General features: G+C 40.5%; 1 protein-coding gene across 8 annotated transcripts in view; it reads right to left on the bottom strand.

Moving 5' to 3' along the window:
* The window catches only part of ncam1a (neural cell adhesion molecule 1a), a 399,099-nt gene that overhangs the window by 95,749 nt on the left and 285,664 nt on the right, over window positions 1–17,686 (bottom strand). For all 8 annotated transcript variants that reach the window (XM_057820264.1, XM_057820265.1, XM_057820266.1 and 5 more), the window contains exons 2-4: window positions 7,423–7,497; window positions 6,074–6,283; window positions 5,860–6,003 (exon numbers count right to left, since the gene is read on the bottom strand). In XM_057820264.1, coding sequence (XP_057676247.1) covers window positions 5,860–6,003; window positions 6,074–6,283; window positions 7,423–7,497 — 429 coding nt within the window. The remainder of the gene's footprint in view (window positions 1–5,859; window positions 6,004–6,073; window positions 6,284–7,422; window positions 7,498–17,686) is intronic.

The raw sequence follows: 17,686 nt of genomic DNA on the forward strand, positions 1-17,686 counted from the left end.
TGCCAAAGTGTGACGGGTATACGCAGGTCCGCGTGTGTGAGGCGATGCGTAGAAAACCTTCCCTCCGAGGCCTTCAAGTAAGGACGATGGCGGCTGTGCCGTTGTCTCGGGCTTTATGGCGCAGTGGTTAGCATTCCTACACTGTCGATATTGAGTGCGTCGTGCAGTGTGGTGTGGGTTCGCGTCCCAGCCTAGTCAGAGAGGTGGGAGCAGATCGCGTCGGGATGTGGCGCGTTTCGAAACCAGTTACATGACATGCATTCTATACGTCTTCCAACTTGACAATGACCCAGGAGCACACAACCAGGAAAACCAAGGAGTGGCTCTGTAAGAACCATAACAAGGTTCTAGCATGGCCTAGCCGGTCTTCAGAACAAAACCCAATAGAAAAACTTTGTAGGCAGCTCAAACTCTGTGTTTCTCAGTGACAGCCCAGAAACCTGACTGATGGGTAGGCCAAGATCCCTCCTACAGTGTGTTCAAACCTGGTGAAAAACTACAGGAAAAGTTTGACCTCTGTGATTGTAAACCAAGGCTACTCGACCAAATATTAGCATTAGTTTTCTCAGGTGTTCAAATACTTATTTGCAGCTGTATTATACAATTAAATCGTTAAAAAAAAAAAATCATACATTGTGATTTCTGGACTGTTCTTTTTCTTGTCATTAAATCAAATTCATGAAGTATAAAATCGACTTTCAGCACGATCAAGCCTTGGTGCTTTGCAGAAAAATTGGCCTAACTTTCCTTGAAACAAAATAATCGTAGTGCTTTGGATTCCTTCAATTTTGTCGGCAATACATATATTAAACTTCTCTCTAAACTTCCGGTCTCCAGACGTTAAAGTGTTTGTATATCGGAGATTTTGCCCGTTAACTGTCGTGTCTTCACCGCATGCCATAATATTCGGCGCTTCTTGCCACCCAATTAAATGTGTTGAAATATGTCAACAATGATCTTCCAACAAATTACCCTGAATTCCCAGAAAATTGCGTAATGTTAAGTCTTCTCATTTGATTAGAAACAAACAAGACAGATGTGTTTCATTGCATGGTTATATTTGCCTTTAGTTCCTAGAGAGAGACAACAAAAATGAGCAAATTTTAACCTTCGAGGGAAATAAAAGCCATTTGGTCTATGTTCAGCCAAATGCCACCCAGAGTGTGAAATTCCAACTTTAATCACGGCACCTTCTTCAAAGCAGAAATAGAGAAGTTTAAATGCTTCAACAGTAGGCGGTCGAGTCCAAATTGAAATGGCTCAATTATGCTAGCTAATTGAGGAAGTGCTTTAAAGAGAGAGCTAAGAGAGCCTTTGCCACCATGCGCAGCTTGGCAGCCTGTTTACACCGCTGATTAAAGTGCCGTTTTAATACTACATAATGGAACTCAATAGCTGCCATTGACGGTGCCTGACGTCCAAGCCATTTTCCAGGGTTGATTTATTACTGTTATATCGGCCATTTAACTTTCATTTTACAGTGTAAATGTTTAGACACCCTTGCCTAAAGCCTTTACATTGAAGGAATGTGGTGTTTTCTTACAGAATATCACCTCAGATCAGCTTGAAAAGCACACTCTTTTTATTAACATCATCTTCAAAGGCTGACAAACTTGACTTGCTCAGACATCGGACAGCTGCTTGATGACTCACAGCAGGCCCATTGCACCCCGATGTCAAAGCCTCTCGTCATGACAGTAAATCGAATTGCGTGCGTTCTCCTTATGTGCATGGACATTGTGGTCGTTTCCCTGAGATGCACAACCTGCATCCAGCTGAGTTCCAAGCTTTGGAAATCAACAACTGTCTGGAACAGCAGTGAAAAACTTTCTTATTCCAGGCTTCTGTTGAGGCTTTTCTTGGTATTTTAAAAAAACTTTTTCTTTTCCACTGCTTCGTTGTTGACTCTCAGATGCAACGAAATGTGAATGTATGAGAAAACGACACGGCAGCATCCCTGGACTTTCCAGAATTTTGCTCTGTTGTGTGAATTTACCTTCAATATCGCAGCTTCCACCGAAACTGATCAAACTGACTGCATTTAAGAATATGCTCTGTGTTTCTGATAGCGTCAGAAAGGAAAGTCTTACATTACTTTGCATTCCTGTTCTTGCTCGCGTTGACAAGGAAACCCAAATTCCCTAAAGACTTTCTTTTTGACAAAATTCAACTCAGTCTGCTGGGTAGAGAATCAAATATTCACATTCATGCATTATCCAGGATGTTTTAGGGGAAATGAGCTTTGTTCCTGAGTGACGGGCTGGAGAACAGCTGAAAGCCTTCACAGAAATGAAGAAGAACTAATGTTGGGAGTGACAATTGTTTCTGTACTACTCTTGTAAGGCATTGCTAATAACTGTATCGGTAATTTTACCCTTGACAGTAGTCCAATCCATTCGATCTGGGAAGGTCTAGCAGCCAATGAACTAGTATTGTTTTTGATCCATCCATCCATCCATCCATCCATCCATCCATCCATCCATCCATCCATCCATCCATCCATCCATCCATCCATCCATCCATCCATCCATCCATCCATCCATCCATCCATCCATCCATCCATCCATCCATCCATCCATCCATCCATCCATCCATCTATCCATCCATCCTCAACCGCTTATCTGGAGTGAGGTCGCGGGGGCAGCAGTTTCAACAGGAACCCCCAAACTTCCCTTACCCTGGCCACATCAACTAGCTCTGACTGGGGGATCCCAAGATGCTCCCAAGCCAGTCTTGAGATATAATCCACCCACCTGGTTCTGGGCCTGCCCCGAGGTCTCCTCCCAGCTGGACGTGTCAGGAACACCTCCCGAGGGAGGCACCCTGGTGGCATCCGCACCAGATGTCCGCACCACCTCAACTGATTCTCCTCTCGTGAATAGCAGCATTTCTTATTCTCATTTTTCTCATTCCAGCTATCCGCCTGAGAAAGCCCATTTTGGCCACTTGTAACCGTGATCTTGTCCTTTCGCTCATGAACCATCGTTCATGACCATAGGTGAGGGTAGAAACGAAGATCGAAAGGGAGATGGAGAGCTTAACCTCTCAGATCAGCTCCATCTTCGTTGTAACAGTGCGATAAAGCGACTGTAATACCACTCCTGCTGCCCCGATTCTCCGTCCAATCTCACGCTCCATTGTTCCCTCACTCTAGAACAAGACCCCGAGATACTTGAACTCCTTCACTTGAGGCAGGACCTCATTCCCTACCCGGAGAAGGCAATCCACCGGTTTCCTGCAGAGAACCATGGCCTCAGATTTGGAGGTGCTGATCGTCATCCCTGCCGCTTCACACTCGGCTGCAAAACTGTCCAGTGAGTGCTGCAGGTCACAGGCTGATGATGCAAACAGGACCATATTACTGCCAAAAGCAGCAATTAAATGCCAATCGATCGGGTCCGATCACGTCATTTTCAAAGTATCGGAATCGGCAAAAAAATATCGGACATGCCTTTTTTTATTACATATATATTTTTTAATTAAATCGTTTTCTAATTGTATTTAATGTTACAGACAAAATGTCTTACACTCATCCAGAGTCTTTAGTTTTGGCTTAAAGTAGGACTATCAAATTTATCGCGTTAACGGCAGTAATTAATTTTTTTCACTCACGACTTGTCGCGTTCAGTCTATAATGGCGCCGACTTACCTTTATATAGAGCTAAAAGGCAGCATAAAATGAGCACAGTGAATTTTGGCAGTCTTTAGAGCCTTTTTAATTGGCTAAAGCCTTTAAATCCCTCTCTCAATAAGTAGTAATATTGTGGTAAAGCAATGTGGGGAAGAAAGGTAGTAGTTGATCTTTTTCTTTACACCCCATGTTATTTCCCAACGCAGAGGAGATATATCAATTGGTGCCAATACGCACAGTCATGGTTGCACTTCCCATCATGCATTTGGGTAGGTAAATGACTACAGTATCATTTACTAAAAGCTCAACAAATACATTAGATGGCAATATTTAGTCACAATATACAAAGTCACATTTATCCTTTAAGAATTACAAGTCTTTCTATCCGTGGATCCCTCTCACAGAAAGAATGTTAATAATGTAAATGCCATCTTGAGGATTTATTGTCATAATAAACAAATACAGTACTTATGTACTGTATGTTGAATGTATATATTCGTCCGAGTTTTATTCATTTTTTCTTAATGCATTGCCAAAATGTATATGATCGGGAAAAATTATCGGGAATGATTGGAATTGAATCGGGAGCAAAAAAAAAATAAAGCAATCGGATCGGGAAATATCGGGATCGGCAGATACTCCAACTAAAACGATCGGATCGGGAGCAAAAAAACATGATTGGAACAACCTTAGCAGCAATGCAATCCTCAGCCCACCAAACTGTAAACCCTCTCCACCACGACTACGCCTTGATATCCTGTCCAAAAAATGACGAAGAGAACTGGTGATAAAGCGCAACCCTGGCGAAGGCCAACACCGACTTGGAACAAGTCTGAGTTACTGCTGAAGACATGGCAACAACTCTCACTTTGGGTGTACAGGGTTTGGCCCTAAGGAGTGCCCCCCTCACCCAATACTCCCGCAGTGCTTCCCACAGTATATCCCCAGGGACACGGTCATATGCCTTTTCCGGGTCCACAAAGCACATGTAGACTGGATGAGCATACTCCCATGCCCCCTCCAGGATTCCAGTGAGAGTAAAGAGCTGGTCCGTTGTTCCTTGGCCAGGACGGAACCCACAATGTTCCTCCTCAATAAGCGGTATCACAATCGGCCGGACCCTCCTTTCCAGTACCTTGGAGTAGACTAGTTCAGGGAGGCAGAGGAGTGTGATGCCCTGTTGTTTTTGGTAGCCCTTTTAATTTTCAACTTAGTCTTTTAGACGAAAATACTTAGTCATATTTTAGTCATTTCAAAATCAAAATATTTCAAATATTTGAATATAATTTCCATATGTTCGTCTTCGTCTAATTTTAGTCAACGAAAACTCAAATTTTGTCTTGTTTTAGTCGACAATTACTCAAAATACTTTCGTCTTTAAACTTCAAAAGTTTTAGTCCATGAATACATAAATAAATAAAAGGTTTCCAATAATTTCGAATGAACAGTGACAGACGAGTACATAATTTTAGAGTGTACAAGGACATCACCATCTTCGTCATGATAATACACACTCAGGAGGAAAACACAAAATTATTTTTAATTAATTAAACTCACCTGGACTCCCAACTGTATGTAAAAGGTTTTCCAGCAGTTTAAGGCGACAGTTACCACGCTAAATTCTAATGCTAACGCTATAAGTTACATTTAATGTGTTATGCTCACTCAGCGCAGACGTTTAAAGGCTAAAGCAACTTTGCATACTGTACCTAGCAAAGATAAGAAAACAAAACCAAGCAGCACCTGACACATGTGTTTCACAAAATGAGCCTAGACTGGACACACGCTTACTCAGTGTTTGTGGGGCGGGGGTGGGGCACAGCATGTCAAAGTACCAAACACTGCTAAGATGCGTGCTAACGACACATATGATAAGAAAATGTCAAAGATTGTGAACTTATGATGGAAATTATGGCGAATTTTCATCTCGTTTCCATCTCGTTATGTTTTAGTCTCCCAAGACACGTTTTTAGCTCGTCATCGTCACGTCATCCAGTCATCGTCATGTAAAAATTGTTCATTGACAAAATATTTTTGTTACTGACATTGTTGATGAAAACCACACTGGACTGGATGTCTACAAGTGAAAAGCCCATTTAAATGGCATCACAGCAGAAGGTTTAAAAAGGCCAAACGAAAAAAAAGATGAATGAAGCTTGCCCAGCTGGTAAAAAAAAAAAAAAAAAAAAAAAAAAAAAAATTGGGGATTTTCATTGGTATCGTCTTACCATCTTTGTTTGCTTGGATCCTAGCACCTTTATGCTTCCAGATGATGAAAGGAACTGGCGACCCGACCACATCGCAGATAATGTCAGCGTCATCGCCCTCGTTGAACTCCTGCGGGCTGGGAACATTCTTGAAGGTGATCTTTTCTGAAAGAACAACATGTAAAAACATGAGAGGATGGTCCCGGGGCAAATTTGAGGATTACCGTCCACTTACGGAAGATCTTGACCTGAACCGTAGCCTGGGCCTCCTTATCACCACTCTTCGCCACGCACTTGTAGATGCCGGCATTATCCACATCAGCGTGGTAGATGGTAAGGGTGGAGGTGGTTTCGTCGTTGCGGGTCACTTGGATATTGGGGTTGTTTGGCTGGATTTTTTCCCCATTGGGTGCAAACCAGTCTATGTCTTTAGCATCACCAACCACTAAAGAAGACGAAGTACATTTATTTTTGGTGCGTTTTGTTGACAGCTATGGTACCAACATCGCCATGGTTTCAAATCTGTGAAGCCGCAATGACTAATAGAGGCCAGCTCTCCCATGTGAAGCAAAATCACTGTGAAAGCTGCAAATGAGAGGTTTCTAAAAGAAATTCAGGGATCGAATGCTTTTTCAGAGCTTTGGGAAAACTTGCACAAATTTCACTTTCCTTCCTGGAATGAACGCGGGGGAGCTCAAATATATTCCACAGGAGCCAACAGCAATAATTGAGGAAAAATGATAAGATTTTCCACGCAAACAGTCCCAGCTGGAGACGACAAGTAGAAAATCCACGTGGCGTTGGAACGCACCATGTTCGGCTCAGGTGGAATCTCTGCCGTTAAATGCCTGACTGGGAACCAGGCACTCGGAAACCAAAGTCTTTTTGGCCGCACAAACGCGGATGACTGAGTATTTAAACAGAAATGCAGTTGTAAAAATATGTTAGTATTGTTAGATGTAATACTGCATGGCCGGCTGGTAAAGCAAATGTTTCATTTACCACACACGCTCGCTTGTAATCTACTGACAAACATCCACCGATGAATGACTACTCTTTGTCTGTCATAACTGACCAGCCTCATGCAACACAAATAAATATCTCAGCTTGTCCATGATGATGTTCAGTGATGTGAAGTATTTTTGTCACTCTACGTAGATCTTTAAGTAGCTGTACTTTAGTTAAATATTTAGTTTTAAAAAGTAGGGCCTATTTATGTACTTCCTTTCACTTTGTTATAAATAGGCTTCATACCCTTTTCAACCTTTGCGAATGATAACTTCAAGAAATAAAAAGAAGTGAATAAAGGCAAAGTTAACAATCATTAAAGCCTTTAAGAGCTTCTGTTCTTGTAACTTGTGAAAGAGAATGATAGCAGTAAGATGGAATAACGTAACCAAGGTATATATTTTTTGTTTTACACCAGTATTTGTAGTAATTCTGCTTGAATGAAGAAAGTGTGACTATTTTTGCAAACCTTGCCAAGAAAAGCATTGCTTTCGTCTTTTCCTATTCTTCAGCGTGATTGTTTGAAGTGATATGCAAAAGCTCAACGATCCCCGTTACCACCGGGTGCTCACTTACCTTCACAGAGGAAAAACTTGGATTCTCCCACGCTGATCTCCCTGTGTGTTGGAGTGACCTGCACCTGGATGGCAGCTGTGGGTGGAGAAGGGGGAAAAAGACTAAATTCAATATCAGTAAAAAACGAAAGACACAGTTGGATGAACAATCTGGAAGCGACTGCAGTTGTAAACACTTCATCGCATAGTTTTATTATGATTATTAGCAATGCCAACATGCAACAGATTTAAAACATTCGTCTCGGTCCTGCAATGAGACAAAAAAAGCAAACATGATCAGCTTTCTTCTCTCCTTCTGTGGGGTAACAAATCCCAAGCCCAAAGTTTCCGAGTTATATCAGTTGGAGTCGAGGGCATAGGTTTGGTCTCAAAATTGGTAGGGACGATAATCTGCGCGCACACTTTTTGCTCGGGATGGGACATTAATAACACCAAACAGATTGGGTAATTGGGGGTCAGGGCTACATTTTTCACGAATATGAAACTAATTAATTGATAAGCTAGATCAGGAGTGCTCATTACGTCGATCGCAACACTAGTGTGGGTAGCTCGCGGCATCCCCCCACCCCCAAAAAAAAAAAAATATTCTAGGGCTGTCAAATTTATCACGTTAACGGGCAATAATTAGTTTTTTTTTTTTTTTAATTAATCATGTTAAAATATTTGACGCAATTAACGCATGTGCGGAATGACCCATTCATGCGTTGCCTCAAACAGTTTACAATGACGCCATTTTAGCACAGTGGGAGTGAAAAGGCAAAGAATTGCGAGTGGACGCATGCGTTTATTGACGATCAGACCATCTTTTTCTTTACACACATAATCTAATACAATACAATACAGAACATATTGCATACCATTTGCAGCCACTACTGACAGTCATGGTTGCCCCAACTTCCCAGCATGCATTTGGGGAAGACAGCAGACGATCTTTTACTCAAAACGCTTCATTCAACACAATGCAGAACATACTGTATACCATTTGTAGCCACCTCTGACAGTCATGGTTGCCTAACTTCCCATCATGCATTTGGGCAGAGCAGGAGATGATCATTTTTTTAACACGCTTAGTTGAACACAACGCAGACCATTTGTATAAAGTTTGCAGCCACTACTGACAGTCATGGTTGCACTACTTCCCAGCATGCATTTGGGCAGAGCGGGAGACAATATTTTTCTTAACGCGATTAATTGTACGCAACGCAGACTAGGCCTGAACGATATTGGAAAAAACTATTGCTGCGATTTTTTTGGGGTTTGCGATATTATATTGCGATATTTAAAAAAATATATATATAGTTTTTTTTTTTTTTTTAAAGAAATTTTCACTAGATGACTTGAATAGCTGTTTGGAAAGACTTTGGATGACTCTCAATGACCAGTGTACCGCGATCCCTTGTTTTTCGCGGTTAATGGGGACCAGAACCCGCCGCGATAAGGGAAAAATCGCGAAGTTGCGCACCCCGCCCCCCAAATTTTTATTTTTGTGTGTGTGTGTGCTCAATGTATTTATTCAGATTTAGCATTGGAAAGAGATGCATATAAGGCATGTTTTTTTTTTCCTCACCTTTTCCCCAAAGTATGATTTTAAAAAATGTATATTTATATATATATATATATATATATATATATATATATATTAATAAATGGTTTTAAGCACTTCAAATGTTATGTTATATTATGATCAGTTTTAAACATAACTGTCCAACCAAATCATTTTTGAACAAGAATAAAGTACTGTAGTCGAAAAATGCTTGGCTTTATTAAATACTTCTGTTTATCTACCTTAGCTGTGACTCTTATTGGACATGTAGAAATTACAAACTCCTCATGATCACTTCTGGCATTTAATGTATATGTCTCAAACGTCTCCACACACACATTGGTTCCAAAGTGGCTCCTTGCAGAAACTGTTGTACAAGTTAAACGATGATTGACAGCTGCTGCGCTGTGATGTCCGCTTCTTTGGCAAGATCAAAGATACCAGCATCGTTAACTTTAATAAGCAAGTGCTGCAGTGACTGTGAGGTTCAAAGAGCGTGTGATCTCACGTCCTTGCGATGGGACTATCGCGCACGCACACATCGCGATGGCGATGTTAAAACGATATATCGTTCAGGCTTAACGCAGACCATATTGTATACCATTTGCAGCCACTACTGACAATCATGGTTGCACAACTTCCCAGCATGCATTTGGGCAGAACAGTTAAGTTGCTGCAGTATCATTTAGTGAAAGCACAACAAAAATAATATTCCTATCTCTCAAAAAAATAATGTTCACAAAACGAAAAGCGCTCAATGCACAGAGAGCTGGCATTGCCAATCACAATAGCTATGCAAAATACACATCAAACTTACTCAGACTTTGACTTGGCTAGTCGCTAGATCTCTAATTAGTTTAAAACTCGCCATTGACACCTTGTGGTGTACTTCCAATCACTAATTATCTTTCCATTCAAACAATAATTTACAGAAAAATATGGCATATTTTAGAGATGGTTTGAATTGTGATTAATTATGATTAATTAATTTTTAAACTGTGATTAACTTGATTAAAAATTTTAATCGTTTGACAGCCCTATTATATACCCATATTTTTTTAATGTACTGTACATAGTTAATTATGATTATGTTGTGTGCATGTTGTGTTGTGTGAGCAACATATGAGGTGATGCAGTACCCGTCTCTCTCTAAAAAGCTTCCTGCTCATGTTTTTCTGGTTCTATAATTTCCAGCAGAGTTCACTACATTTCTCACAGTTTAATTAACGTTCACAGTAGAGAACACAAACAGAAGGACACTTCTCACTAAGCAGCTTCCTACTTGAGTTTTGCAGGTTAGCAAGTTGGTTAGTAATTTATTGTTATGCTTACTCTGATGCAGGACTTTCAGTAGCAAATTTAGTGGTGCGTTTCCCACCTCCACAACATTGGCATCTTTTTAAATCACTTACAGTGGCTGCTGCTGGCCGAAAAAAACTTCTAATATCCCTGTGTGAGTGTGAGCGTGTGTGTGTTTGTGTGTTGGGGGTGGTTCAAGTCATCAGCCAATCAAACAAGCGTTTGGGGAGTGGAATGGACCGGCACATTCAGCAAGTGAAAAGGGGTAAATGTAAGTATGAACACAATGAAAAAAATTCACTTAATAATGGCAGGGTCAATTCTATCCTTACAAAGGACAAGTCCAAATGCGGCCCGTGGTCAAATTTCATCCGGCCCCCATCCTCTGCCATAAATTCAATAACGTCTGGCCCGCACACAGACTTAATGAATTGGTCAGCAGCACTGCTACCAGCATATGAAGTAGCTTACACACTAGATGCTGCTCCTCATTTACCCACTAAAAGGCAGCAGCACTCTAAGCAACATTACCCCGTGTGACCCTTTACTTACAATTTTCTAAAATGGCGATAATCAACCAAAAAAAAAAGTTGACTGCGTTGGCCGATGCTTCAAGGATAGGTGGAAATTTGACTATTTCTTCACTAAAATACACAACAACTGTGTCTGCCTCATTTGAAAAGAGACAGTCGCTTTTTTTAAATAGTTCAATGTGAGGCAATATTACCAAACAAGACACACTGACATGTACGACAAGATTACAGGGAAGATACGCAGTGAGAAATTGAAGCAACTTGAAGTTAGCTCGCAAGAGTCCGAGAGTCGAAAGAGAACGCCACACAGGCTAGTTGCGAGATTGTTGAAATTATTTTTAAAAATAATAAAGCAAATGTGACACACAAAATGGCTTGCTAAAATTTGCCTGAATATATTGCTCTACGTAAAGGACGTCAGCCAAGGTCGGCCCCCCACATTTTTACCACACCAAATCTGGCCCCCGTTTGCAAAAAGTTTGGACAGCCCTGCCTTACAACATATAGGAAATTACCTATATGACTGAACTCATTTAATGATGCATATAACGTTGCTTAAAAGTTGGTAGGGACAATTTGATCATCTTAAAAAGTTGATAGTGTTATGTTCCTACCGTCCCTATGCAAACCTACGCCCTTGGTTGGAGATGTAGGTCAATCGGGGAAGAAAAAGATTCATAACAAACAATGTACATTTTAGTACAGCATTCATCTAAGGTAATTTCCTGTCTACTTTATTGTCGTAGCTTTAAAACTTACATCATCACAGAGCATAAAATTATGTGGGTCTTTGAAAACAGCTATGACCTAAGTGCCACAAAACACAACCATATTTTTTCCATTTTTGTTCCTAGGCAGGAGGAACTATTAATTTTAACCTTATAAGCTACACTCAATTCTAAAATGTTTTTTTTTCCCAGCCATAATTATGTTATGTGGCAATCAAGTTAGTACATATTGGATTTTTCTAATCAATTTAGCCCTGTTTTTGAGATGGCAAGATTGACTGACTGGGACCATATTAACTCACTGAATGCCACTGACGACGATAGACGTCAAAATCATTTGAACTGCGAGGGTAGGCAGTGAATCATTCGCTGCCATCCCTCCCAGTTCAAATTGATTGGATGTATGCTTGTAAAAAAAAAAAAAAATCATTTAAATTCACAGAAAGAGGATGAAAAGAGCCTCATCGTCAATAAGACACCACAATTTTATTCCTCTGAGAGACTATCTACATGCTGCTATTTTGGTAAGCAACAGCATTTCTGAGGTAATTTGCAGTACAGGCACTGAGTCATTTTCCATCAGTCTGACCTCATTAGTGCTGCACGACGGTTCTATCAGATAAATCAGTTAAAATTGCATTAAAATTACGCCCAAAATATAACTCCGTCTATAGAAACATACACTCTTGCATACCAAGGAGAGTGGTAAATGATAAATGCACTTGTGAGGTCTTATTTACTCGATTGATATAAAAAATGTGGCTCATCTAGTTTGTTTGGCCGGGCGTGACCACAGCTACCAGACTGCAGCGCGGATATAAACAACTGGGCCGGGACCTCGCCAAGGAGGTGGTCTCGGTCCAATTGCGAACTCTATTGTGTTGCCTGCTTGCATGGCCATGAACACCACCCCGACCCGAACAAATATAAGAACCTCTTGCTTTGTTTGAGCTCTGTGGCTCCTGAAGCCAGGCGTGCATTGCATTTTGGGATCAGGATGACTGCACCCTCTGTGTCAGAGTTGGAAAATCAATAAGACATGGGCAGACAAGAGACTGAACTAGCATTAATGCTAGCATACTCAATCACCATCAATAGCAGCCAATGAGTTAATATATGGTTCACATCATGAACCATATGACTAAAGTTCCTAAAAATGTATTGCAAAGAATATTTAAGAAGTGAGTGAGGCACAAATTTGTTGAAAAGGACGCAACTTGAATTACTGCTATTTGAGTAAATACACTATATTCTGGAATCTTTCCACTGGAAGCCAGCTTGGATTATCTTTAATTTCAAGTTATTACATCTTGAGGTCAAGAGGCAAACACTCTCGCGCAAGCACAAGCTTCATCTCGGCGTTGCCAACAACACAAGAGGCGACAGCGCTGCACCCGTGCAATCACTCATCAAAAGCTTTTAGCTGTTCACGAAACATGCACCTGCGACCTTGTGTGACAGCGCAGCCCCCGACCGCGAAGAAGAGCACAGCGACTCACTTGGAAGTATTTTTAGCATGCGCCTCGAAGATTGATTTTTCTCTCAGTGTCGATAAAAGGCGCTTGACTCAAGTCATTCCAGGACACTTTCTTTTCTTTAGGCGGATTACTTTGAGCGTGTAAGTCAATAATTCAAAGAAATTCCTGTAATATGTCTTTGATAAAGGAAATATTTGTAGGGATTCCGGGTTATTTATATTCACTGTTGCCCACCTTTACTGTATATGATACCTGCTTCTGAACAGGACTCATTTGGTAAATTCACTAATAAGGTACAACTTATCCGTTTCAAACCAAAATGGACGACTTCCTGTCGGAAGCATGGATCCTTCTGACATTTTCTGTGCATCCTAGTATGATAGACATGAGGGGTGTGACAATATTAAATATGGTGATATATTGCAATACTTAGTATCTCAATAGGTTAGCGAAATGCTTCCACGTATAATCGATACATAATTTTAACAGGTGTCACTTTAAAGGGTATGACAACACCTGGGGAAATGCTAATATTCCATCATTCATCCATAAACGCATGCCTTTTGGATTCATATCATGCCACTTCGTGTAATTACACACATCGCAACACCAAGAAAATGATAGAAATTTGGATCGATTGTCAAGCTAAACGGACCCGCCCACGAGATCCCGGAAATCTAGCATATTGTGTGCGTGACGTCACTACAAGGAAACAACCGGCTCAGTGCTTAGTACTGAATGGCGGTGATGAGAGCGGACAATTTTGTTACTTGTTGCAGCGATGAATCCGACGTAACGAACAGGTGACGAGGAGAGTTATGAACCTTTCTTTAGTGTTTTGGGTTATCAATTTGAGCCCAAACGAAAGCCAATGCAGCCTAATGAAAGGATCATTTAGAGGAGCAATCACACTGATGAAACACCGGCAACATCGTGTGGGAAACACCGAATGGTTTGTTTTGCATTTCTTTTTGTTAAGCTGATACACCGTGACCGCAAAATAATGTAATGTATAGAATAATTATCATTTATTGTGCTATCATAGGTTTTCGCTCTGCCAACAGCCACAAATATGAATGGGATTCAAGGATTTGTTCTATATATTTTACGAGCGATAATTTATACATGTGTCCAGTCCTGTATCCAATGCGTGATATGTTTTTATTATAAAAGAGTACTCACTCTGGCCATTTCGAGCTTGGCTGCTCCACTCCTTTGGTTAGCCTGGGGTGGTCTCATCAGAGCCAGTCGTCCTCTTTCTTGATATCGCAGGACATTTAGGTGGCTGCGCGTGTATGGTGGCTGCTTTCATCAGCAATTTCTTAGCAAAACCTGATTTCATTTGTCCATAGTTCGAATAGCTTTCAGGTGTAAAATGCGTACCACACAAAACCGTGCCGGAGGCTGGGTCTGCAAAATTAGCCCTCTTAGCACGGACGAACTTTACTCATTGTCTGCGTAGTCCAGCTCTTTTTCTCACGTTCGGGAACTCATGGGTACTACATTGCGACACATGGCTATTTGTAGACCACATAGCATGACAGTTTTGAACCATTGTAGCGATTATTTGATAAAACAGGAACGCAACTCTCTCGTCGATAAACAACGATTGCACCTGCATCAACCTTTCGTTTCCTTGTTATGACGTCTCCACCCCATTCGGCTGTTTCCGGAATACTTTCGGAAATGTTCGTAATTTTCGATCTATTTTTAAGAATTGCTCATGAATGCGATTTATTTTTTTGTTAACTTTATTAATATTTGTTATCTTGCCACATAACGGTTCTATTGATATCTCACAGCCCCTTAGTGTTTTAATACCCTTTAATAAAAGCAAAAGCAGGTTGCTATCAAAATTTTCCACTAGAATCCTGTCTCATTAACTGAATGGCTGCTACTGACGGCTCGAAATGATGAATTAATTTTGCCTGGAAAGGGGCAAATTAAACAATGTACATTTGCCCCCTCTCTCTCAAAATGTCTAAAAGGATGCAATATATTAAAAAACCTTACATGTATGGTGTTGGCAGAGCCAGGGATTTGGAGATTGTGAAATGAAGCAAACAATAGGTGATTTGGAAGTGACCTAACAGTTTGCCTGGTTCGTTCTGTGTACAGTGGTATGAAAAAGTATCTGAACCTTTTGGAATTTCTCACATATCTGCATAAAATCACCTAAAATGTGATCTGATCGTTGTCAAAATCACACAGATGTAAAAACAGTGTCTTCTTTAACTAAAACCACCCAAACATTTATAGGTTTTCATATTTTAATGAGGACAGCATGCAAACAATGACAGAATGGGGAAAATCAGGAAGTGAACCCTCTGCCTAAGGAGACTTAAAGAGCAATTGAAACTAATTTTTACCAAACAATTTAAGTCAGGTGTGTGCCCAATCACTGATGAGTGGTTTAAAGCTTCCCTGCCCACTATAAAACATACACACCCGGTAAGAAATGTCTCGATGAGAAGTAGGAGTGGGAACCTCTTAGTACCTCACGATACAATATGCGATACAAAGCTCACGATGACGATGATCTGACAATATGGCGATACAACGATTATCTATACATTGGTCAGGAAATCATTCTAGGATATTCTACAGACAACTAATAAACAGAAAAACAAGCTTCTGCTGTATATTGGAATAAGTTTATCATGAGTAGACGTCCAATCCATTTGAAGTGGGAGGGTGGCAGCAAATGAATATTTGTTAATTCGCTGCCATCCCTCCTACTTCAAACGAATTGAACGTCTATTGCCGGTAGTGGCAGCCAATGCCAGGAAATGAGGTAATTTTGGGTCATTTAAGGTCATTTACCTTTTGATTTTCAGTTACTTCCTGTTGATTTTGGAGTATTTTATGGGTCTCTTCAAGTTTATTTTGAGTTACAGAACAGGAAATGACCTGGAAACCACCCAAGTGAATAGGCAGTGACTGGAAATCGAACAGAATGACTGAATGCTCTGGTTTCGAATGAACGAACGTCCTCAGTCTAAATGGATTGGGCGTCGAGCACCGTCAATGCAGCCTTAGAGTTAACTGAGACACTATTATGGTGGAAAATTTTGGTAACAACTTGTAGGTTCATTTTTATTTTATTTTTTTAGACATTGACACCTTTTCATAACTATATCTCGATTCTTGGCAGAATCATATCGATAACCTTTTGGGATACAAAGTATCACAATATATCAACATTTCTATATTTTGTCACACTCCTAATGAGAAGCATTGTCTGATGTGCATCATGGCTAGGTCAAAAGAGCTGTCTGAAAACATTCAATCACGGATTGTTGATTTGTATAAAGCTGGGAAAGGATACAAAACCATCTCTAAAAGTCTGGATGTTCATCAATCGACAGTCAGAGAAGTTGTCTACAAATGAAGAGAGTTTGGCACTCTTGCTTCTTTCCCAAGGAGTGACCGTCCACCAAAGATGACACTAAGAGTTCAGCGCAGAATACTCAGAGAGGCAAAAAAAAAAAAAAAAAAAAAAAAACCTAGAGTGTCTGCTAAAGCCTTACAGAAATCACCGGCACAGTCTAATGTCTCTGTACACACATCAACTATCTGTAAAACTATGGCCAAGAATGGTGTTCATGGGAGGACTCCAAAGAGGAAGCCGTTTCTCCCTAAAAAATACATTGTCTCTCGTTCAATGTTCGCAAAAAGGCGATTGGACACTCCACAGAAGTTTTGGCAAAATATTTTGTGGATTGAGAAACCAAAATGGAATTGTTTGGGAGCAACACATAGATCATGTGTGGAGGAAAAAATGGAACAGCTCACCAACATCAACACCTCATACCCACCGTGAGGCATTGTGGAGGGAGCATCATGATTTGGGGCTGTTTTCTGCCTCAGAGCCTGGACAACTTGCAATCATTAATTGAAGAATGCATTCAAATGTTTACAGAGATATTTTGCAGGAAAACCTGAGGCCGTCTGTCAGACAGTTGAAGCTAAAAAGAGGATGGATGCTGAAAGAAGGCAATGATCCAAAACACAGAAGTAAATCAACTTCAGAATGGTTTCAGAAGAACAAAAAAAACACTTTCTGGAGTGGCCAAGTCCAAGTCAAGACTTGAACCCCATTGAGATGCTGTGGCATGACCTAAAGACAGCGATTCATGCCAGAAATCCTAGGAATCTGACTAAACTACAGCAATTTTGTAGAGAGGAATGGGCCAAGATTAGTCCTGATCAATGTGCCAGACAGATATGCAGTGACAGTAGGCATCTGGTTGAAGTTATTGCTGCCAAAGGGAGGGCCACAAAATATTGAATGTGATGGTTCACTTACTTATTCCCCACCCCCTTCTACCATTGTTTGCATACTATCCTCATTAAAATATGAAAACCTATAAATGTTTGGGTGGTTTTAGTTAAAACAGACAATTTTTCATCTATGTGATTTTGATAAAGATCACATCACATTTGATGGTGATTTTATGCAGAAATGTGAGAAATTCCATTAGGTTCAGATACTTTTTCATACCACTGTATATTCAAGTAGTCTGGGTGGCCAATGGCAAAGGCATTATTTCAAAAAGCTAAAAATGTCTAAAACCTTATCAGTTTTAGGTTTTTGGATTGTGGAACTATGCTAGAAATATGTACACCACCTCATTCACAGAGTTATTTTTGCTTCCAGTTAATGTGGATAAAAACCGCTAAG

The sequence above is a fragment of the Corythoichthys intestinalis genome, chromosome 18 (genome assembly GCF_030265065.1).
Source record: "Corythoichthys intestinalis isolate RoL2023-P3 chromosome 18, ASM3026506v1, whole genome shotgun sequence".
In the NCBI taxonomy this organism is placed as follows: domain Eukaryota; kingdom Metazoa; phylum Chordata; class Actinopteri; order Syngnathiformes; family Syngnathidae; genus Corythoichthys; species Corythoichthys intestinalis.